Genomic DNA, 24,148 nt, shown 5'->3' with positions numbered 1-24,148 from the left:
GGTATTGTGGCCACATATATTATAGGGTTTATGGTCAAGGAAATTTTCTTTGACAAATTAACCATCAAGGAAATAATGTCATTTAGTCAAAAAAAAAGTGTTGGAGACATTAACTAGTAGATAATATAGAGAAATGTGGAACACCATCAATCTTTACTGCTCAACTCGTCAGTAAAGAGCTGGTATGAGTCCCTCCTTTTGAATTTGTGCAACTGATTGACTTACTGTTTGGCAAAGCTCAGACCAACCAGCTCGGCCAGCTGCAGTGACAATATCTTTGCATTTTATCATAATAACAAGGGACCATCATAGTCCATCATGAGTACTTAATTATTAGAGTGCTGCAATTTTACTCTGATCATAATTTCATTGATGAGGCTTGCTTTTTGGGATAGATCAACTCAATAGTGCAGAACTTCATATTGGTCCTTGTATCTTTCTTTTTTCCATTCAATAAACTATGTTTGTTTCATTTGTTCAGTAAACTCTATGAGATAGAGAGGCTTCCTGACATCTTCTGCCAAGGCAGCCATCTTTGGGAGATCTCTCAGAAGTTGATTCTCCTTCTATGGGGATAATCCCACTCCAAGGACATTCAAGGGTAAGACCTTACCTCTCTCCCCAGCATCCCCTCCCCTCACCCACCAAAAGAAAAGTTAAGAAGCATATACTTACATTCGCTCACATTCACCAACTAGTCGTGTCTATATAGGATTAATTCTAATATAAGAAAATCTGCAACTTCATCAACTTGACTATTACACAGTATGCACCTATCTCTGACACAGTGGCAATCTACCTCAATGTGTTTCTTGTAGTTATGAACATATCATTTGCAGCCTTTCTGATGGTGCCAATGTTATCTCCAAAAAAAAGGCTAAGCACCGCAACCTAGGTTCCTATTATCCTATATCACTGAAAAAAGCACAAATCCATATGTTTCCTACTTGGTAGTATATGTTTCCTACTAGAGACTACCAAGTAGCAATGTACTCAACCTTTGCACTGAAATTTGATAATGTGGATAGTAGTTTCAGTAGGGTGGTCATTATAAACAAGGCCACATAGTTCACAGGAGAGAAACGGCATTGTGCTTATCACAGAATAAAGAACAGATATCACCTCTTTAATAAATGCATCTGCAGTCACAGTGAATTACACACACTAAAAATCACATAGTATACATAATCCAGTTTTTTGAATTGCATGATTTTCATATGGTAGAAAAACAACAAGTTAGAAATATGAAAACCAAAAAACTCTCAATCAACAGTAAAAAATTTCCCGAGAAATAAAGGATACTTCCATGCATGAATTGTGACTTTTATTTATGACATAAACAAATACGAACAAAAAAACAACATTACAGTTTGATGTAGAGAACTTACAGCAACCTATGCATTTTCCCAGGAAAATATGTATTATGAAACCTACTATCATGCACTAGGGGGACTCCAGGATCGGCTAGATCGAAGATTGCTCATTAATATGACAAGGTGACCATTCAAGATGCTGAGAGTAGCATAGAAACAATAGGTAGTGCTCATGAGATCTTTGCATTCTTTAGGGAATTACAGACCACCACCCCAGCTGATGTACGCATCGGATGCTCTCCAATAGCTGCTACACAGAGGTCAGTTGTCCTGAGATGTGGCTGCACAGATTCCCAGATCTTTTTCTTCTGAATCTACAGAGCAAAAAATATTATTCAGGGAAAGAATGAGGCAGTGATGACTAAAGCACATACAGGGAACAATTAGGGACAGAAAAAGGAAAAAAAATAACCTTAAGTAGGAAATTGGTGCTAAAAGGTTACAATCATTTAGCATTGCAAGTGTCCAGCTACTTAATATGCATTGACCAAACAATGTAAGTAAAAACTTAAGTTTTGGAGAAGGCAAGAACATGATTTCATTAAAGACCATTTCTGAAACGAGACCAACATATAGGAATTAACCTGATTGGGAGTAGCTGGATCTAGTTGGTTGGCTTTGTCATCTTCTGAGCCAAACCAGATCCTTTCCCCAGGGATAGAACCTTCAGGAGGTGAAAGAAGCTCAACATTCTCATGTGACTCATCCGAGGCAGCCATAAGCATCCCATTTGACTTGACACCCCGCATATTCCTTGGCTTGAGATTTGCAAGGACAACTACGTCTCTGCCCTGCATATACCAAATATCAGTGTTGATAAAGTAAACAACTGAAACTCTACGTCTCTGCCCTGCATATACCAAATATCAGTGTTGATAAAGTAAACAACTGAAACTCCACCTCTCTGCCCTGCATATACCAAATATCAGTGTTGATAAAGTAAACAACTGAAACTCCTCCAACTAAATGAGAATGGAGTTTCTGCATACTTTTTTCAGTTGGTAAGGTATGACAACATACATCAGAATTCAAACACTAATGAAACTCGTGTGACGTCAATGTTTGCACCCAATACCCAGCACAGGTAATTATGAAGCAACCTTCATATTTGTGAATGTGATCCACATGCCTTCCATTGCATGCCTTCACATCGCCATCATATAAAGTATTCTTGCCTTTCGTCTCAATTCAATATGCTAACAAATTTTAAGAATCACATTTTTGTGAGACTTTCTCTTAATCGTTTTGGAACAATGATAACAAATTTTAAGAATCACATTTTCTTGGGATTTTCTCTTAATCCTTTTGGAACATGTATTGGTTTCTTTTAGAGAACAGTAGATGTAACATATTCGTTCCCTCATATTGGCCGATGCATTTAAGCAGTTATTCCTTCATATTAGCCCAGTTATGAGTAAGAATGATCGTATCAAAGATGCGTGACTGTACTCTTGCCGGCTTGGTGGTTCACATAATTCACAAGCCACAACACATTACACAAAGGCACGCACATAGAGGGGGTGAAAACACACCTGAAGATGGTCTTGCGGAATGTATTTGACAAGGCCACTGCATATCGTGCGGGGCCCTGGCTCCCCCACGTCCACCTCTTCGACATAGAGAGTATCAGCTTCAGGGTGCGTCCATGCTTTCAGGATGCGGCCGACCCTTAGATCCAAACCATCCGCCAATTCCTTTGCTGTTATGGTTGTCATTGTGGTGGCGGTTTCATTGATGCTGCTAATAATAGGTGGTGGTGGTGCAGCCGATGGCTTCTCCTCGTCCGAGGGAGGGGCAGCGGGAACCGTCTCTGCTGCTTCGTCATTGAGAGAAGAGCAGCGGGCGGAGAGGGAGGAAAATGTCGGAGAGTGGAAAGATGGAGGAGCACGGAAGCGAGAGATGGAGGTTGCAGTTGATGGAATCGACGCCCTAACCTTGGATGGTGATGAGGAGGATACAAGAAAAGCAGCGGTCCTGATGGCGATGATGGTGGCCATCACTAGCTCCTCACTCCAGGGTATTCCCCCGGCCCCTTTTATATGCGCATTCATTCTACGTTCTTTCAGCCACTCCCAACAAAAGAACAACTCTCTCTCTCTCTCTCTCTCTCTCTCTCTCTCTGCGCATGGATGCATTTTTAGTGATGCTTGGATCTTGGGTATGCAAAGGCCATAGATGGAGAGGCAAGGAGAGATTAACAGCAAGCAAATTGAGTTTACAAACAAGATGCAACTAGCAAATCAAGATCTTATAGCTATTTCTAAAGCAACTAACATCCAAAAATGATATTAAGTTTTTTTCTCACATTTTTATCAAAAAATACACACTTTCTATGCAAATACCCCCCGAGGGAAAAAGTTCATTTTTTATACAGAAATGTCGTTCCCATACACATAAATCAATTTGGCCCGATTTGACGTTGACTTTTGGAGATCATTGCCGAAGCGAACCACCGCAGTGCAAGAGCACATGATCCACTACTGGAGCGCATATATACAGTATTGTAGCGTTGTGACTCCAGATTATACTGTCGGAGCGCACTTACACAGTGTCGGAGCACATGATCCACTGCCTGATTGTACTTACACAGTGTCGGAGCGCATCATCTACTGTCGGAGCGTTGTGACTCCAGATTCCACTGTCGGAGCAAACTTACAGAGTGTCGGAGCGCATGATCCACTGCCAGAGTGCACATAGACAATGCGGGAGCGCTGTGACTCCAGAGTGTTGTACTGCCGGAGCACATCATCTACTGCCAGAGCATTGTGACTCCAGATTCCACTGTCGGAGCGCACTTACACAGTGTCAAAGCACATGATCCACTGCCGGAGTGCACATAGATAGCGCGGGAGCGCTGTGACTCTAGAGTGTTGCACTGCCGGAGTGCACTTACGCAATGCCGGAGTGCACATCTATTGCCGGAGCGTTGTGACTCCATATTTCACTATCGGAGTGCATGATCCATTGTCGAAGCGCACATAGACAGTACCGAAGTGTTGTGATTCCAGAGTGTTGCACTACTGGAGCGCACTTACGCAATGCCGGAGCACACTTATCTAGAAGAGAGAGAGGCATGGGTAAGGTAAAAGTAAGGGAGGGTAGTTTAGGTACTTTTTATTTTTTATTTGGTTGGGGGTTATTTGTATAGAAAGTATATTTTTGGGAAAAAAGTGAGAGAAAATGTTAGGTTTGGGGTAAGTTGCATAGAATGTGTAGTTTTGGGGGTTTTTTGTAATTTTCCTAAGAAACTTTGTCATTCTTTTTAGCAAATTTGCTCATGAGCTTAACCATTAGGCATTCAAAGAGTTTGATGATGGGCTTCTCTCGGGCCATAATATATGCTTGTTAAATGATTGAAATATGTTTGATGTGAGATGATGATATCTAGTTACCTGGAAATGGGCATTTGGCCTAAACAATGCACTGGTTTTTTCACAATCCATTCATATGCCTTAGTATCTACGCTCTTAATCTTCAACATGAACTCCTTGAACTTCGACATGGTCCTTCCGCAATAGCTTTTCAAAAAAGTATTGTGAGCGTTGAATTTCTAAAATCCTTCTTAAAGTTATTTGCAAGGTGGCACATACAAAAACATGTGGTTTAAAACCCCTTTTGATAGTTTGAGACAACAATCAATGCTGACAAATCATGTCACTCCTCAAATTGCTCATTGAGGAGCTTCATAAACCAAGTCCAACTTTTAGTATTTTCACTCCTAAGCACTATATATGCTATGGGAAATATATTACAATTCGTATATACCCCAACTAATATAAACACTACAATTGTCACACCCCAAGAATTTACAATACTATTATTCCTGAGATGTGACGGACAAAACATATATACATCTATTGATAGGACAAATTTACAATGGCGAGGTCTTACATAGTAAATAAAGAAAGCTAGCACAACAACATTATCTTCCAAGGTTAATCTTGACTAGCACTCAAAATGAATCCGTAATTATCCTGAAAAAATGTTTACCATAGTTTGATGAGTTTGGCTACTCAATAAGTGATCATCATAATCCTAAAAATAATCATGATTGAAAGATATCAATATTTTCCAAAATGAAATCTATTAACAGAAATGCATCAAGAGTTTCACTTTCAATAAATGCATAATTAAGTATAATTCGAGTAATTGAAATGCTTATAACACTTTTAACGGCAGTACATAATTCAAAGGATTTCACAAAATACCCTACTGGCGTCCCAAGTAGGTCACCTATATACCCCATCAGCGTCCTGATGGGTCCACTTAATCCCTATCGGCGTCCCAGATAGGTCCACTTAATCCCTGCAGGTCCACTTATACCTCACCGGCGTAGCGGATGAGTCCACTTAATCCCTACCGGCGTCCCAGATATGTCCACTTATACCTCACCGGCGAACCGGATGAGTCCACTTGCATACTTAAATTATTTCTAAATCTCTTTAAACATTCGAAAGCAGCAATATCATGTACTCAACATATCACTAAAATCATTAATATGAATTTCACTTAAACCATTAATAACAGTCACTCTCTATAACATTTCAAAAATAACCAATCAAATATTTTGGGCTCAAATTTAGAAAGGCAGCAGTTTGTAAAGGCATTCTAGCATAATTGTCAATTTAATATGTATAGAAAAACTCTTATAAAAATTCAAGAATACGGAATTATCACAGTTTATGGGATATCAATCCACAAATAAACATTTCACAACAATACTATAATCAATTGCAAAAATGTCAAAAAAATTTTTAAAATAATAAGGCAGTCATTTGCACATGAATTTTACAATGTCTAAATATTCAAAACAGTAGAAAGAAATATCACAATTTTACTAAAAGCAGAAATATCACATTTATTTCTAACAATAGACAAGAAAAATAAATAAATTTATTTTTTTAATTTACAGCATTCAAAATTTCTAACATAGATAAAATATCACAATTTTTATTAAAAAGATTATTTTTCAAGATAATGAGGTCACGTGCGCATAAAATTTATTACGCCTAAAATTCATGATAATAAGCAGAAATAATTATTTCATTTTTTTTTATTTAAAAGAATGGATTATTTTTCGAGACAATGAGGTCACTTACACACAAAATTGATAAAATAAAGATCCTAGATGGAAATATCACTATTTATTAAAAATAGACTATTTTTCAGAAAGACGATGTCACTTATCCACAATTATTTGAGAGGGAGCTTCCGATAAAAAAATTCGGTTCGAGAGAGAAGTTCACTGTGTTTCGACCAGAGAGAGAGATCTCAAAATTTTGTTTTAGGGTGGGAGTGCTCACATCCCCTATTTAAATTCTTATAACGTATTATTATATTATTTTATTACGCTCTACCTCATACCTGAGGTGTCGCGTTAAAAGCAGACTTTTATCGTACGAAAACCACGTCCGCTAAAGGACGTTGCCAACTGCAAGCAGCAGGAGGCAAAAGCAGGCAAAAGAAAAAAAGTAAAGGCAGAGGCAAATCTTTTGAAAATAGTGATGGTCCTCAAGGACCATCATATTCAAACAGAACATCACCTATTTAAAAGCATATTTTCTCCTTTTTTTTTTTTTTTTTTTTTTTTTTGAAATTTTAGGATTGTTACAACAATACTCTGTCACATCGCGATGCCCATAGCTTATAGCAGTAATCACATCACTGCATGACAACCCACTAATCTGCCACAATCGACAATTGCATGTATGTATTGCCGGATTAACAACGTATTTTTTGTCATCATGGATATCATACATATCATCATATGCTCATATTACTTTATGAAAGAATCTCGCTTTCTCCCTTTGCTTATCTATTTTTTCTTAGGCCTTCAGTACAAGCATGTCACTCCAGTCTAAGGACTTAGCCATATTTTTAGAAAACTTGCTCATGAGCTTAACCCTTATGCATTCAAGAAGTTGGATGATGGGTTTCTCTTGGGCCAGTAATATCCACTTTTTAAATAATTCAAATATGTTGAATGTGAGATGGTTGCATCTACATCTTAAAAAATGGGCATTCGTCCAACAATGCACTAGTTTTAACATTATCTATTCACCATCTCTTAGGGTCTGCAAGGGAATCTACCCCCCATGAAAGAATACTTCCTTCAACGTCTATAAGGGAATCCACCCCAAAAACGATCTTTTCACAAGACTAAATTTTACTCAATTTTAATATATGACCATTCTCTGATCCTTTACAATGAAGGGACATCTCCAGTTAAATAGACTTTGAGGAAAAAAAAAAACAAATTTAAAAAAAAAACGCTCTATCTCACGTACCATCTCTCTCCCTATTTTCCCTCTCACAAAAATCTATTTTCTCTTTCATGAAAAGATCATCTCACTCAAAAGTTATGCACCATATTTGTTAAATCTTTATCTTCCCCATATCTAACTCCCTTATATTTCTTCTATTCAAATACCCCTTAAATCTCTCACTAAATATTTTAAGCAACTTTAATTTAAAAAAAAAAACTAACTCACACCAAGATTTGCCTTTCCTAAAAACTCACGCTACTCATTCCTAAAAATCTGCATTAGTTCACAGTCCTTAGTGTCTACGCTCTTAATCTTCGACATGAACTCGTCAAACTTTGATACAGTATTTGCATTGGTGGCTTTCCAAAAAAAGTATTGTTTGGAACTAGCATGAGATGTTTGTATCCATATTACAATATCAATATGACAAAAATATGTAAAAGAATAATTACTTTTTAAAAACTAAAAACTATAAAACTTGACTAGAGGATCCACAAGTTTTTAATCATGATTATAATCTTCAATACCGGAAAGAAGTTCTCATCGTGGGTACATAAAAAATATCTATTTTGAATTTGGATAAAGATAAAGGGAGTATGTTTCTATTATTGTCTATTTATATTTATTTTTATACATCAATGATTAGCATTGAGCCCATACCTCTTTGTTTTGGTTATGGACGACTTAACTAGACACCTACAGGATGAGGTACTATGGTGCATGTTTTTCGCAGATGACATAGTTTTAATAAAAGAGACCTGAAATGACGTTAACACAAAGTTATAATTTTGGACGAATGCTCTAAAATCTGAAGGTTTTAAAATTCGCTGGACTAAAACAAAATATATGGAATACAAGTTTAGAAATAACAGGAGTAGAGACGTGGAAGTAAGCTAATATTGACGGCTAGGAAGTGCAAAAAAGACCGCACTTTCAACATTTTTGATCGATAATCCAAGAAAATAGAGAGATTGAGGTCGTACATAGAATTAGAGCTGGGTACGTGTCACACCCCAAGAATTTACAATACTGATATTCCTGAGATGTGACAGTCAAAACAAAACAATTTTAGATATCTACTATGCATTGAATCAAAATCAAAACCCCATTTTATTTTTATTTTTATTTTATTTATTTATTTTGAAATTTTAGGATTATTATATAAACTCTGTTCATAACTAATATTAACATAAAGGTCTAAACATATATACGTCTCTTGACGGACAAATTTACAATGGCAAATTCTTACAAAGTAACAAAAGAAAGTTTATGCACAACTACAATATCTTCCAAAGTTGATCCTGACGAGCACTCAAAATGAAACCGCAATTATCCTTAAAAAAATGTTTACCATAGTTTGATGAGTTTGGCTACTCAGTAAGTGATCATCATAATCCTAAAAATAATCATGGTTGAAAGATATCAATGATTTAAAAAAGGAGATCTATTAACATAAATGCATCAACAATTTCACTTTAAAAAATGCATAATTAAGTATATTTCGAATAATTGAAATGCGTATAAAATTTTAACAGCATTGCATAATTCAAAGGATTTCACAAAATACCGTACTGGCGTCCCAAGTAGGTCACATATATACCCTATCAGCGTTCTGATGGGTCCACTTAATCTCTATCGGCGTCCCAGATAGGTCCACTTTATCCCTGCAGGTCCACTTATACCTCACCGGTGTACCGGATGAGTCTTCCTAATCCCTACCGACGTACCAGGTAGGTCCACTTATACCTCACCGGCGAATCGGATGAGTCCACTTGCATACTTAAAGTATTTATAAATCTCTTTAAACATTTGAAAGCAGCAATATCATGTACTCAACATATCACTGCAATTATTAATATGAATTTCACTGAAACCATTAATATCAGTCACTTTCAATAATATTTCAAAAATGCCCAGTCAAATATTTTGGGCTCAAATTCAGAAAGGTAGCAGTTCGTAAAGACATTCTAGCATAATTGCCAATCTAGCATGTATAGAAAAACTCTTATAGAAATCCAAGAATACATAATTATCACAATTTATGGGATGTCAATTCGTAAATAAACATTTCACAAACAATGCTATAATCAAATACAAAAATATTAGTTTTCAAATAATAAGGCAGTCATTTGCACATGAATTTTATTATGTCTAAATATTAAAAAACAGTAGAAAAAAATCTCACAATTTTACCAAAAGCAGAAATATCACATTTATTTCTAATAATTTTACAGTATTTAAATTTTTCTAACAATGGACAAGAAAAATAAATTTATTTCTAAGAATTTACAGCATTTAAAATTTATAACATAGAAAAAATATCACAATTTTATTAAAATGATTATTTTTCGAGACAATGAGGTCACTTACAATTGCTCATCAGACTTGATTCATCAGAACCATATATAGGTCTGGACCTTCAAAATGGTCTAAGAGATTCAAGGTTTAGAGTCCCTAAGCTTTACTTTGTACGGTTACTGCTCTCGCCTTTTTATTTTCTTTGGAGGAACTAACCCTTGTCGGATGGTCAAGCCCTTTGAAATTGCCGACTATATGGCAGAAGTAAAAATTATATAAGCGAAGGAAGACCGCATTACTAGGCTGTTAAAAAGAGATGGTCGGAGAAGGACTACTCCAAGAGAAACATCAAAGCGTACTTTCCTGTTATCCTCAGAACTCATACGTATATAAGAGATATAAGGGAGAACACTTTTTTTTTTTTTTTTCTAATGATTTACAATATTTAAAATGCCTAACAGTAAATAAAATTTCACAATTTTACTAAAAGTTTTTTTTTTTTTTCAAAATAATGAAGTCGCTTACGCATAAAATTTATCGCGCCTAAAATTCATGATAATAAGCAGAAGTAATTATTTCATTTCATTTTTAAAAAGAACGGATTATTTTTCAAGATAATGAAGTCACTTACCTAAAATATTTGAGATGGAGCTTCCGATAAAAATTCGGCTAGAGAGAGGAGCTCACTGTGTTTGTAAGAGGGAGAGCAAGAGTGGAGTTCTGTAAGGCGACGCCTCTTCACCCTATTTAAATATTTTAAAACGCCTACACCTCAACGTAAATGTCCGCCTTTAACACATTAAAAGTGGCAAATGCAACAAAGTTTAAACCAAATGAAGGTAAAAGCTTTTGAAAGTAGTGATGGTCCTTAAGGACCATCATGCTCATATGGACCATCACTTATTAAAAGTTTCAAATTTTTTTTTTTTTGAAATTTTAGGATTATTATAGTAGGCGAAGCGGAGATGTGCAACATGAATTTTATGTGACCATCACATATCAATAAAGCTGAAGGGCAAGTTCTATAATACAGTTGTAAGACTAACTTTGCTCTATAGGGGAATGTTAGGTGGACAAAAAGCAATATATATATATATATATAATGAGTATAGCAGATGTGATGATGTTGAGATGGATGAGTAGCAAAGACAAAAAGATATCGAATTCAAAATGATTCTATTTGAAAGAATTTAAACGTGACACCACTAGACGATAAAATGAGAGAGAATAAACTTAGATGAAATGGATATGTGTGGTAGTGACCAAGTATAATAGATGTTAGGAGGCGAAAGTTAGTTCTAAGTAGAATGGGGCAAAAGTTGATCAAAATATGTGCGTGGAAGTAGTTAGAAAATATCTAACGGCTTGTAGCGGGGAGGGTACGGTGTTTAATAGAACATAACCGCGGAGTAAGATTGGTGTAAAAAATGGGTCACGGAGAGCGCAAAAAACGATCGCTTGGAATGTTCCCCCCAAATTTCTATCCTCGGCGGTCGGATGTTTCTTGTTGCGTCGTATATTTTTGGCATTAAATTACTCTCTCATTATTTTCTTCTTTCGAATCCCTTGCCTTGCGTTTTGTCTAACAGCTGCAATGCATCAGTAATCGATCAGCATCTCTGTTCGTTAAAAGCTGCTTGCCAAAGACCCACTTATCACTAGTTCCAAGTTCCAACTCCGTCCCGTGTGTTGTTCTATATCTTTCTTTCAATCTGTATACAATTCGCGAATAATACGTGTAGATCGATCGACCGAAGTGGCGTTTCTGTTTTCGATAAAATTTCGATCATCTCGCTGCGGATATTGAAGGGAAGGGAAGATGCAGACACTTTTGAAGAAGCCCAAATTGGAAAAACACAGCAACAAGTATGAGGAGAAGGTGCACGACGAGAATGGAAAAGGGGTTGATGAGGAGGAGGAGGACCTAAGGGAAACAGAAGAATGCCTGGTGGCTCTACTCCAACACAGGACTCTCGAGGTTGACAATATCAAACGCAAGATTGATTATTATCAATCACAGGTTGCCCTCCTCCTTTCCTCCCCCCCCTTTTTTTAAATTTTCCTCTGAAGTTGCTTATAAAATGCTCGTGGAGCTCTCTTGATATTATGCGTCTCTCTCTTTATTGCGTCGTTTCCTTTTCTTATCAATATCAATTACTCGCTAAAACTATAAACACGGTTGTCTGTCGAAAATCTGAATCATATACACGACAAGGCTTGTTGGGAGCCAAGCCTGGTTGGAATGTGGATACCTTATATTCATGAGCACTCCTTTTCTTTCAAGTTAAAGATAGGAAATGTATATGAGGAGACCATTTACTTTTGTTACAAGATGTGAAATCCTTGGGTTGTGATTCGTCACTAATTGAGCACAAAGTCCGAAACAAATTTTCTTGGAAGTTGTGATATATTTTACTATATTAGATTTCACATCCAATGGCTAAGAGAATTTGACCTTCTTGTACCAAAAATAATTGTTCTCATAGTATACAATCCCATATAGATTATTGTAACTTGGTTATGTGGGCAAAGTTGGTCACATCATATGATATAAAGCCTTTTTCCAAAGAGAAAAAAAAAAAGGAAACACATTGGGTGATTTTTTTCTAGATGGTTTCTTCCTTAATCAGCATATCTCTGTTGGTAAGAATATTTGCTGCATTTTTACCTCCAATATATTTAAGACAACTACCAGTCCTGAATTCTATTTAAGAGACACTCATTATTTGTTCTCTATCTATGATACTCATTCTCTGTTCCCCATGAATTATACATTTCTAAGGATGGATATATTTCTCTTGACAGTTTGCCAATCAAATAAAAATCACATTCACATGAATAGTTTCTAGGAATTTCTTTTTGAAGGGAACGAACACAGTCCTACTCTCCAAATGGATTTTGAGATTGGGCATTAAGTTGGAAGGTTTATGGCGTGAGGTGGCATATGCTGATCAAGTTTAGGATTATGATTCCTAAAGGGAAAGATATGCATTGGGGGTTTGGACCACAATAAGGAGCATGAACAATGAAGTGAGAAGTAAATTATCAGTTGTTATGGGGACGGAGGTGGATGTTTTTTCCTAAGTCGATGGGTGATACATTAAAACGAAACCAATTCACGTGTTGCCATCCAACATGGGCATCCGCATCAGAAATGATAGCTCCAAAACTTAATCTTTCAGTCATGACATGCGGTTACATCATTGAGAGGAGGGGGATTCCAAGTAACTTTGTGTTGCTTTATTGGCAACAGTCTAAAAGAGGAAGGTTAGCAGAAGTTTTTGAGTTTCTAAGTGTTAGACATAGGTACTGTGTCCTTAGTGTGTCAATACATGCGACACTCTATCCAAGTTAAGTAGGGACATGCAGTTCAGCTCTTATCTACGTCTTCCTTGGAGTAGGAATTCTTCCTTGTGTTTCAGTGTGTAAGGTGGATGATTGCTATTCCAAACAGTCTTAAGGCCTAAGCCGGATGCTAACACTTAAGGAGGAACCATCGTAGAAAGAACCAGAAGAGCTATTCATCTAGTTGGTATAACTCAGGAAGTTTATGTCAGAGGTAGGAAGCAGGATAAAATGCAGAGGAGTTGGATGTATATTAATGGAGATCTTTTTGCCTTGTCTAAACAAGGCCATCTCCAGAGAGGTACTAGGGATTTCAGTCTACAAGGTATGGGATATTTTGTCTACTAATTTGGACCTGTCACTTTTGTTGTCGAGGAAATATGACTAAGACTACTCTTGTCGGGAGCTACATTTCTTACTTGTCCATTTCTAGTAAGGTTCACTAAGACCAGTGTAATTTGCCCTGGAGTGGAGGCGGTACAAGCTGCTTCACTTTTATGCTAGAAAGGTTCAATTGCTTGGGTTCCACAAAGGATAGGATCACATGCTCAAAGATGGTTAATCATTCTCCTCTTGAGTTCCGGGTGCAGACATTGGATTCACGGAGGGAGCTGAGATTGGGGAAATATATCCGGGAGGTAGGGAGTCCAAGGGGGAGAAGTGATTTGATTGGAGATGCTCAATTGTGAGTTGTGGGTTGGCAATAATTAGTTCTATCCTGGTTTAGGCAAGAACCTTGCTTTTGGACCGATGATGAGTATTTTATTGCTGGGAATATGGACAAGTGAATAGTATGTGATGACTCTCATTCCCTTAATTTACCTAGGACTAGTACGAGTATGGCAGAGGTAGTTAGCACTCAACCAGAAGGAGAGCAAGATGAAGGACTGAAAGGAGAGGTACGACTGAAGAGGCAAGTTTAACGATGGGACGAAAGAGAAAGCGAGCAAGCAGCAGTAGGCTTTGCAGCATCGAACGGATCTGAACAAAGCGAGCCAAAGAGTAGCTAGCTAGTCTTTTTCAACTGCTATTGCGTGATAAGTATTTCATTTGATTTGTCAAGTCGGTTGATGGGTTGGGGGCAGGCCTTTTCCTCCATGGTGGGAATCTTGGGCTATTGTTGGTGTCAACTGCTAAGGACGAAAGGGTCGCATAGCTTGTTGAGAGAGAGGCCTGTTTGTGGTTTGGGGGCCAATTTTAACTAGGCAGTGGTTGAGGTTAGATCATGGAGTTAACTTGGTATCTAAACTAGAGTTGTTGGAAGACATGATAGGGATCGAGTTGAGAACTTTTATCCGGGCAGCTGAGCAGGATTGTTCTTTCTAATCTAGGGTTTTGTACTAATTTATATCTGTGGTAGAGGGGGAGGCATTCCATCTTCGAGTGTTGGAATAAGAAGTCAAGTTGTGTGCTTCATTTTGCGTTACGGTTCTGGAATATAGGGAACTCTTTGAAGTCATGTAGCGTTAGGATCATATTCTTCTTGCTGACATGTACTGCCCCATTATTATTAGTATTTTTCCTTTATTTTTATGGACAGTGTGGGGGCTGGAGGTTTGGTGGGTTGGGGTCATTGACGCTTCCTTGCCTTTTTTGTTTTTTTAGGCTTACTCTCCTGTTTCAAATGGAAGTCTAGGATAAAACTTGTTGTGTGGCAATCTGAGGGTTGCAACTCTGTGGAATTCTTTCGTGATGAGGAGGGGTGTGGGTTGCATTATTATGCTGTTCGTTGGGACGGAGGCTGGGTCATGGTTAGAGATGCTTTTGGATTCATTTTCCCTTGATTGTGGTGGGTAGTGGGGAGCAAAAAGTTTGACATCTTCAGGTGGGTTTATAAAGGTTCTTCCTATCCTCGGCAATTGTCATACAGATGCTGTTCATGAGATTTGAAGACTTATCTGCTTGATTTGGGTCTTGACTGATGACAGTGTTTCATTGGTTGTGAGGCCAGTAGGTCCAGCAGATTGGTTTTGGAGATGACACTTTTCCCAAGATATTGCATGTTTGTGTGATGGGCTGTCTCTGCTAATTCATGCTTGTTGGGTTTTTTCTTGTCCTTCCCCAGTGAATCATTTCTTTTGTGCTCTTTTATTTGCTGAATTTCTGAATATGAAATAATTACAATGCTCCTTAGTTTATCAGCATGGCTGTTGCATGCAATGAATTTTTTTAACCAGAAAGTTTTAGTGTCTTTTTACATTGATAACATAGGTATAACTGCAATTTGGGGCGATCATATTCATCACTATGTTTTCAATGAGTAGCGAGTCTGTACCCAGAATTACACTGGCCTCATGTAAATCAGTTGATGCATAAAACTTTCATGTTGCATTTTATCAGGCATCAATAATTAATTTTAGTGATTTTTGAGCTATAGCTGTCCTTAAAGTATTTGACTTACAACAATTTTGGAGAAGATATGCAGCTGGAAGGAGCTCAGAAGAAACTGCTTGACGCAAAATCTTCATTAGCTTGCCACAAGGCTCGGCATGATGTGGAGAGTTCCAAAAGTGCTACTAGTGATGATATTGGAAAAGTGAAAGTAGAGCCTAAGTCGTCAGCAACCCCAAGTCCAATGCATGTTGATGAAGGTCATACTCAAAATCAACCCCAGCTCAGACCTCAACTCGTTATTCCTGCAGCAAACTTAAATATGGGAGAAGCAAAAAGTTTGGCAGACCCCAGTATGAAAGTGCCCAGTGTTTCTGGTGTTAGGAGTGCCACCTCCAGCTCTAAGCGTCTGTCTGATACTCCAGGAAAGCTGAAAGGTGATATGACCTCGTGCAAAAATTCTTCTGAGAAGACAATCTCTAATTCGAATGATAAACAGGCAAGCAGGAAATTACGTAAGTATGGGTTGTTGGTTTTCATTAGGACAAATATTTTCAACTTTTTTATTTGGCATTCTGCCTTATTTCTTTTGTCCATGCATTTCTTGGCATTACTATCTTTCCTTCCCAGTCTTCTCAAACTATAATTTTCTTATCTCTTTGGGATGTAGAGCAAAGAGTACATAAAGACTTGATATCATCCATCCGTACGGCTGCATCACCACATATAATCCGCTTCCAGACTGCAACCCTCATCTCCAACCAGGGTAGAAGAAAGATGAGAAGTATTGCTTTGAATCCATTCAATGATAAGCTCTTTGTGACAAGGTATCATCTACTGAATAGTTGCTTTATTTAACTTTAATGAGTCCATCAGATTTATCTTCACCTTTTGTCTGCTATCTTCTTGAATGATCTGCTTTTCCTGATTTGCAAGTTCCGTTAAATTTATGGATTTGTTGCAAACTTTTTAGCATGTGATTGTTGTTGATAGGCACTTCACATCATGTTTGAATTACAAGTTTCTTATGGTCTGAACTTAAGGAACACTGTTAGTTCATATTGTTGATCACTTGTATATTTTTGCATTATCTGCATGTAACTTTGGATTAGTTTTTACAGTTCTTTGGATGGTGTTGTGAAACTGTGGGAAGTTCAGGCAAAGGGGTATGCCATCGATCCTTAATCTTTTATTTGATAAATTATTATAGTCCTTGTTAGCATTTACACATAAGATCTGTATACACGACCGAATAATATATTCAATTATGTTGTAAATAGATGATTCACCAATATTATAAGTTATCATTGACCCAGCAATGTAAATACGTTACCTGGATATTTACATCAAGTTCTTTTTTTAGTTGGGGCTTTTCAGTGGTAGGAATCGAACCTAGTATGTAGTGTTCTGATCATGAACGCCTAAACACTCAAGCCCAAGCATGATTCCTATTTACATATCAAGCTGTGCTCAAGACCATTGACAATTGAATGAAGACATTTGTCTTTTACAAAATTTGTTTGCTTTGGCTCTCAACACTGCAGATCTAGCACTTCACTGCTTAGTTCAAGAGACTGTCTATCCGCTAAAAGGAGGTGGCCGGAGGACATAACCTGGCACCCTGATGGTGATAGCTTATTCTCTGTGTACACTGCAGATGATGGGGACTCTCAAGTATCAGTTCTGAATTTGAATTCATCAAAGGTCAGAAAGAAGCCTATTCATATTTATTAGCATATTCTTCCACTTGACAGGTGTAAAATTATAAATGGTTTTCATATATTAAGTGAGCAAGGTTGTTTCTTGTTCTGGGTTTTCTGTTTGCAATGATAAACATATAAAAAGGATTGAGACACTGATTTACGGGATTTCTAACAGAGCAACCATCTGAGATTTTTTTTAAGACAATTGATAGTTGAGGTTTAGCTTTTTGAGAGAAGCTCCTCCCTTCTACCTCATCTTTTGAGAGGGCTAACCCACCTCCCCCACCCCGCCTCCAAAAAAAAAAAAGGTAAAGAACAAAGGCTATTCAGATGAATGCCAGTAGTAGAAAACCCATATTTCTTCGGTGTCTTTTATGTTTGCATGAGTAATGAAATACTGGTATTTTGAATACCTGTATTCCCATAATCTGTTCTATTTTAGCTTCTAAAGATGAAATATAAGTGTGATTGAGTCAACTATGTTTAGAGTCTACCTGAGAGAGAATGTAGCAGCTATTAGAGATAGGTGTTTACTAGAAAGAGGGGCTTTTAGAGAGTGTCTGTGACATCTTAGAGAGAGACAGAGAGGTGTTTACTAGATAGGAAAATGATATTTAGAGATCTATACTGTAGTGTATACTAGAGAGAGAGGAGATTTTAGATAGAGATCCTCTGGTGTATAATAGAGAGAGGAAGGAGATTGTAGAGAGACTGGAGGGGAGATTTTAAAAAAGAAAGGTGTTTAGTAATTAGAGAAATTGAGAGTAAAAAGAGATTTATAAGTAACCTTGCTTTAAAATTAGGGAAAATATCTCCTTATCACCTATTTTTAACTTTCATATCTCATGAGGCTCAAGAATTGAAAATATTACTTGTAAGCAAAAGGTCTCCATCTTTTCTATCTTACAACCCCCTGGACCCCTTTGACCATAAATTTTTGAACCAAACAAACACTAAAATGACACCTTATTCAAATTTCATCTCTCTCTCTCTCTCTAAAACTCCATCTCTCTCTCTTCACTTCTCGGTGAGCTTACCAACCAAGGGGTTTAGCTTGAGCTCGAACATGAGCACACCTTCTTATGTGTGAGAGAGAGATGGAGTTTTAGAGAGAGAGAGAGATGGAGTTTGGGTTTTAGAGAGAGATGGAGTTTTGAGAGAGAGACAATGATGTGAGAGAGAGAGAGATGGAGTTTTAGAGAGAGAAAGATAGAGTCATTTCATAAGTTGTTGAGGTCAATAATACACGGTCAAAAGGGTTTAGGGGGTTGGAAGATAGAAAAGATGGAGCCTTTTTGCTTGCAAGTAATATTTTCAATTCTTGGGTCTGATGAGATATAGAAGTTAAAAATAGGGGATAATAGGATATTTTCCCTTAAAATTATGGTTTTAGAAAAAGGGGCTTGTTGCCACTCTAAAAAACCGACTTGTAAGGGGCACAACTTTTCTCACAATGTTAAACCCAAATGCTCATGGTCTTAAGAAAGCCATCTTAGATGGTTTTTCTCTTGGAAAGCCCATGATTTAATTTTCCACACACACCAGTGCAGATTTTTTTTCTGTTGAAGGGAATCTATGGCCGACCCCGTACTTGACGTGGGATTGTCCGTTATCACTTGCTTTCTGAGATTTGAATAGTAGTTTGGGATGCATTAAAAGAGAAGTGGGGATTTTTTTTTATTAATTTATTTGTATTAAGAGAATTAGTTTTATCATCATCTCATGGATGCTTATAAATAAAGAGTCTATTAGTCTTAATGTGGATTGCTTGGTTCATTAATTGAGGATATTGTTGCCGAGTGAAGCACCAATTTCCAAACCAAAAGCTTGGTGTTGCAAACCTCCAAGGAGGACACTAAAGTTTCATGATAATTATTTAAGGAATCCTAGTACCCTGTCCATTTGAAGATTGGAAAATCCGGAGCAATTAAAGACTAAACCACGTTTGTTCTCCATCCCTCCAAGGTGGAGGGTGATTCATGTGTGTGATTAGTTTGTGAGGCTATTAAAGGGGAGTTATGGGATTAGTGGATTGTTGAAAGTTATTGTTCTCTCTCTGGCTTGAGGGTGACTTGGTGGCTAGGAAGTCCTAACAGCAGGAAATGGTATCCCTTTCTCTTAAGACTTTTTTTTTTTTTTGAGGTATTCGTAGGTTTATAATATTTGTGCATGTTGTTTATTTCTTCTAGAATTGAATAGATTGCTGCTTATGAGAAACACTAGCAGACACAATTCCCTATTCTTAATAACAAAACCTTTTCATACTAGGGTTTGTGGTAAACCTTTAAGCACAAATATATGCATTTTAAAGACCCAATTCACAAGTGTCTTTCTCAGTGTTGTCAGATTCTCTTCAAAGCCTTCTTCGGTTTGGTCAGAAAAATGAAGCAATTCGGTCTTTCAGCCAATTCGGAGAAGATTTCAAAACTTTTTTAAAATTTTATAAAATAAAAACACATTGAAATAATAAATAAAAATGTTAACAATAAAAATATTGAAAGAAAAGACATTTCTTTGTATTGTTGGGTGTGTACTGTGAGAGGAAAGGCTAGCAGCATATTTGCCCTTCTCTACAGATCCATTCTAAAGGCCCCGTTCTCTCTCTCTAAATTCTGTCTCTCTAGACAGCAAGTTTTTCACAGCGGTTTTCTGGGGATTCTAGGGAAACGCATTTGTTTTTAAAGATAGGTGGAAGGCTTCTTTTCTCATGAGAGTATCTTATCTGTATATTTTAGGAGTTGATTTTTTTGCGTCTTATCTCTCTTGTCAAAAGAGGGCTTTGTTCTCTAGTTTTCCTGCATTTATCGTGGTTGGTTTTGTTTCATCACCGGTTCTCTCTCTAAGAGAGTTTTTTTGCCCCAACTTTTATCGAGGACTTTTCTGTCTTTCTAGTTTTTTCTTGGTTGGGATTTGGGGTGGGATTGGTCTATTTGGGGGGAATAGTGGTGGTAAAGATGATTAAGTGGTGGTCATGACTGCCTCTGGTTAAGAAATATCAGGTGAAGCTGGTTTTGTGCAGGCTTGAGGGGTTTAGAGAGATCGAGAAGGCAGATGGCCTGGATTCATCCAGATTGATGGCTAAGATTAAGTGGAAGGGGCCTAGGTCCGTTATAACATCTCTCAGGCGCAAGGCCAAGAGGAATTTCATGCTGAGAGGGATACGGCCCGAAGAAGCGCGAAGCTAACCGAAGTGGCTGCACTGGGCTTCGCTTCGCTTCGCTTTGATCTAGGCCGAAAATCTGAAGACTTCGGCCTCTTCGGCCGAAGTGAAGCGAATTTAATACCACTGGTCTCTCATGATCCACATTCTTCTTTTATTGTAAGGCCATAGTGGTAATTTATAAACCATCACTTGGGTTTAGGTGCTAACGAGATGCTGATTGGCATCTCAATGACCCAAAACGTATGCTTAGGGGCCTTAGACGAGAAGAACATCACAAATACACACTCTTTGGTAAGAGCATCGGCTGTCACATTCTCATATGAATGTTCTAATTCATAATCTCCCTTTTCATATTTTTATTTTTCATGTTTCCTTCAATCTTTTCATCGAATTCCTGATCTTTATCAACAATGTTAATAAAGTTTATTATTTATAAAGTTCATCAATAAAGGATAGGTGGACTGATGTGTTCTTTGATGGGATGTATTGTTCTCCATGTTGTTTTCTTTCTTGTATTGATCTTGACTAAATTCTCATTATGTGATTTTAACAACTTGCACATAACATAAAATGGCAATAATACAATGGTTTGACTTCATTTTATCTGCAGAACGAAGTGACTTATTTAAAAGAAAAGCCTCATCTCAGGGGAATAATAAACAACATAATATTCATGCCTTGGGGTGATCCATGTTTTGCAACTAGTGGAAGTGACCATGCTGTAATACTTTGGAATGAGAAAGATGGTGATAATGTATGGAAACCGAAGGTGTTGCACAGGAACCTGCATTCTTCTGCCGTCATGGGTGTTGCTGGGATGCAAAACAGGCAAATAATACTCTCTGCAGGTGCAGACAAAAGAGTTATTGGATTTGATCTTCAGACATCGAGGGCTGATTATAAGATGCAGGGCGATAACAAATGTATGGGTATTCTGCCCAATCCTTCGGACTTCAACCTATTCATGGTGCAAACAGGGTATGCTAGTTTCTGTCCAGAGGCTCTCGAAACTGTCGATTGATGAAAATGTGATGCCTCCTGTGCACTAAATTTGGTTGAAATTTCTGATTAGGCATTTTATTTTGTGATATTCCTTATTTTAGCAATATTTTTTTCATGGTTTTACGGTTATGATCACTCATTTGCCCTTCCTAGAAGCTCCTTGAGTCATTCTTTGAAACTTCTCCTTTTACTAAAGGTGCTCAAATATACCTCATTGTCTGAGTGTACCTGAGATTGGGCAGTTCTTTTGCTTAGCTGTAAGCTTTATCTGAGATTGGGCAGTTCGTTCAGAAGTATTCCCGTATCATGGATTGGACAGCTGTCATAGTTGTTTCTTTGAGCTTTCATCTACTTTTATTCATGGTCAATTAAGTTTCATATATTTGTTTTCTTTGTGATGGTTTTTGTGAGCTTTGCTTTGATGGAGGGGACATCATATTTATGATACTCTACAGAAGCAGTCTCTTTACAATTGTTCTTTATGTGTGATGATTTTTGTAAAATTTATATTATTTTTCGTTCTTACAGGACCCCGCAGAAGCAACTTCACCTATATGACATACGGGTGAGGCAACGGGAGATCCATGCATTTGGATGGAAGCAAATAAGCAGCGACTCCCAGTCTGCGCTCATAAATCAGGCATGGTCCCCTGATGGCTGGTACATCTCTTCTGGCTCAACTGATCCCATGATACATATTTTTGATATCAGATACAATTCTAGTCAGCCTTGTCAATCTGTGAAAGCTCATCAGAAGCGAGTTCTCAGGGCTGCATGGCACCATTCCCTCCCCCTTTTGATATCCATATCTTCTGATCTTCACATTGGAATACACAAAATCAATCAATGAGGAGCTTCCTACTGTGGTGTAACAATTCAGTTCTTGGCTCAATTATAGTGAAAGTAGCACGTTGTTGGGGAAACCCTAGTGTTGTCACCCAATTCAGTTCTTGGCTCAATTACAGTGAAAGTAGCATGTTGTTGGGGAAAGCCTGGAGATATAAGAGTCATGTTCCTTCACGGGGACAGATTTTGTTTATGGCAGAAAGAGAACTGTTCCTATTTTTGTTAGTTTAGAAAGGTATAAATATTAGGAGCACTGTAATAATTTTGTGGGACTTAGGAGAGATTCTCTGCTGGTGCTTGAAAAAGGATCTGATGCCGTAGAAATCTTCCTTGTTTTTTCATGGTGCCTCTTTGTGTCATATTATTGTATATTGTATTCACGAAGCTACTTACATGGCCTGTAAAAGGAAGATATTTATTTAGTTTGCTTAGCCCCTCCAATATCGGCTTCGTTGAGGATATATTGGTGAATCAAAAGCGTCTTGGGTGAAATGGAGAGAAACCTTGACCTCCAAGAAAATGCTTAACAATTAAAGTTAAAAATTGTTAAAAAAGCCAAACAATCGTATTTTCTCTCAGTATTCTCAGTTTGGATATTTTCTTAAATTCTAGCCAAAAGATTCAAAGAAAATAATTGAACAACAAGATAGAAAGATTGGAAATCAATGGGACTTCAGGCGTGGAAAGATCATATACAATGATTGAGCATAGGAGGATTGCCCTTGTCTCGAGAGCGTCTGGCAGCCGGAAGCTAGAATGAAAATGAAAGAGTTGTTTATGAGTCCGGAAATTTGGAGTACTCGGTAAAGATAATATTGTGTTTAGTTACACCGAGATTCCATGCATTTAAAAAAATTTGGGGCACCAAAAGATCACCCAGTCACAACAATAAAAAAGTGAATGAGAAACCAACTCGATTCCATTTTACACACAGAGCCTGATCGGCCTGATACTGATTACGAGCCCATTCGGACAAAATCCAAGTTTAGCTGACCTTTTTTTTTTTCCAGGGACTTACTAAAGAAGATAATCGCAAACAAATCGATAGAAACAAACTCCCTCCAAAAGGTATGAGTAAAAACTGTAAAATGAATGTCGGTTGAAATAATATCCAGGTAGGTACTTGTAGCTGACGTGTTTGGGGCTCGCAGAGTGAGGGCTGGGCTGGGCTGGTTTTTGGTTACTGCCCCATTGGGCGATCTATTCAAGATCATATTTTTTTAATTAACATTTTAAAGTATAAAATATAGATAAAATGTTAATTATTCAATTCTCGTGAATAATTAGATATGGAAAAGTGTTTGGTAAGTCAGCCGATTCTCACTTTTTTAATATATCTAGAAGATTGAATTTTCAATCCAAATTTTTAGAGTTCGATAATCTAAACTATGACAATTATCTAAATTTAGAATTTTATTTTTCAAAAATATATATATTGTTTGTTGAGTTTCTTTCTTCACCGTCCATTTTAACTTGTAGTGGATGTAACGTTTTTTTGACATCCATCTTAGAGATGGACGTTAGATAGACAAGTGATCGCATGGTAATAGGTGAGTCGCCTGACTCACCAAAATCCTGTCTATTAAATAAAGGAAAAAATTGATATAAAGTTGACATCTTAAAATATAGAGAAATTATTAGAAATTTACTTTAATTTTCATCTAATTAGAAAAAAAAAAAACATCGTACTTTTATAAACCTAGTTCACACTATTTTTTCTCATTTTTGAATTTTTTTTTTACCAAAATAGCTTTCACGATAATCGTATTACCGTGAAGCTATGATGCATCCCAGTACTTAAAGTGCCATGATGACTATCAC

At 37.2% G+C, this 24,148-nt stretch overlaps 2 protein-coding genes across 6 annotated transcripts; one reads left to right on the top strand and one right to left on the bottom strand.

The window, feature by feature from the left end:
• Window positions 1-1,307: 1,307 nt before the first annotated feature.
• On the bottom strand, window positions 1,308-3,771 carry LOC18434661 (Nucleic acid-binding, OB-fold-like protein). 4 transcript variants are annotated; one of them, XM_006844724.4, is made up of 3 exons: window positions 2,906-3,771; window positions 1,958-2,164; window positions 1,308-1,687 (listed from the first exon to the last, which is right to left on the bottom strand). In XM_006844724.4, exons 1-3 carry the CDS (start codon window positions 3,506-3,508, stop codon window positions 1,544-1,546), a joined length of 954 nt encoding a protein of 317 aa, XP_006844787.4. In that variant the 5' UTR covers window positions 3,509-3,771; the 3' UTR covers window positions 1,308-1,543. The 4 variants fall into 4 exon arrangements, with proteins under 4 accessions (XP_006844787.4, XP_088726084.1, XP_088726085.1 ...); XM_088869958.1 differs by having other exon boundaries at window positions 1,958-2,223; window positions 2,906-3,382; XM_088869959.1 differs by having other exon boundaries at window positions 2,394-2,939.
• Window positions 3,772-11,116: 7,345 nt separating this feature from the next.
• On the top strand, window positions 11,117-22,768 carry LOC18434663 (transducin family protein / WD-40 repeat family protein). 2 transcript variants are annotated; one of them, XM_006844726.4, is made up of 7 exons: window positions 11,117-11,957; window positions 15,708-16,128; window positions 16,284-16,440; window positions 16,735-16,779; window positions 17,158-17,317; window positions 21,090-21,457; window positions 22,010-22,768. In XM_006844726.4, exons 1-7 carry the CDS (start codon window positions 11,757-11,759, stop codon window positions 22,329-22,331), a joined length of 1,674 nt encoding a protein of 557 aa, XP_006844789.2. In that variant the 5' UTR covers window positions 11,117-11,756; the 3' UTR covers window positions 22,332-22,768. The 2 variants fall into 2 exon arrangements, with proteins under 2 accessions (XP_006844789.2, XP_088726083.1); XM_088869957.1 differs by having other exon boundaries at window positions 11,237-11,957; window positions 16,726-16,779.
• Window positions 22,769-24,148: the final 1,380 nt, after the last annotated feature.

This window comes from Amborella trichopoda, chromosome 6, assembly GCF_054954075.1.
Source record: "Amborella trichopoda isolate Santa Cruz 75 chromosome 6, AtrichopodaSantaCruz75HAP2 v2.0, whole genome shotgun sequence".
Classification (NCBI taxonomy): domain Eukaryota; kingdom Viridiplantae; phylum Streptophyta; class Magnoliopsida; order Amborellales; family Amborellaceae; genus Amborella; species Amborella trichopoda.
The sequence above is the reverse complement of the archived record's forward strand: the minus strand, read 5'-3'. Positions and strand labels throughout refer to the sequence as shown.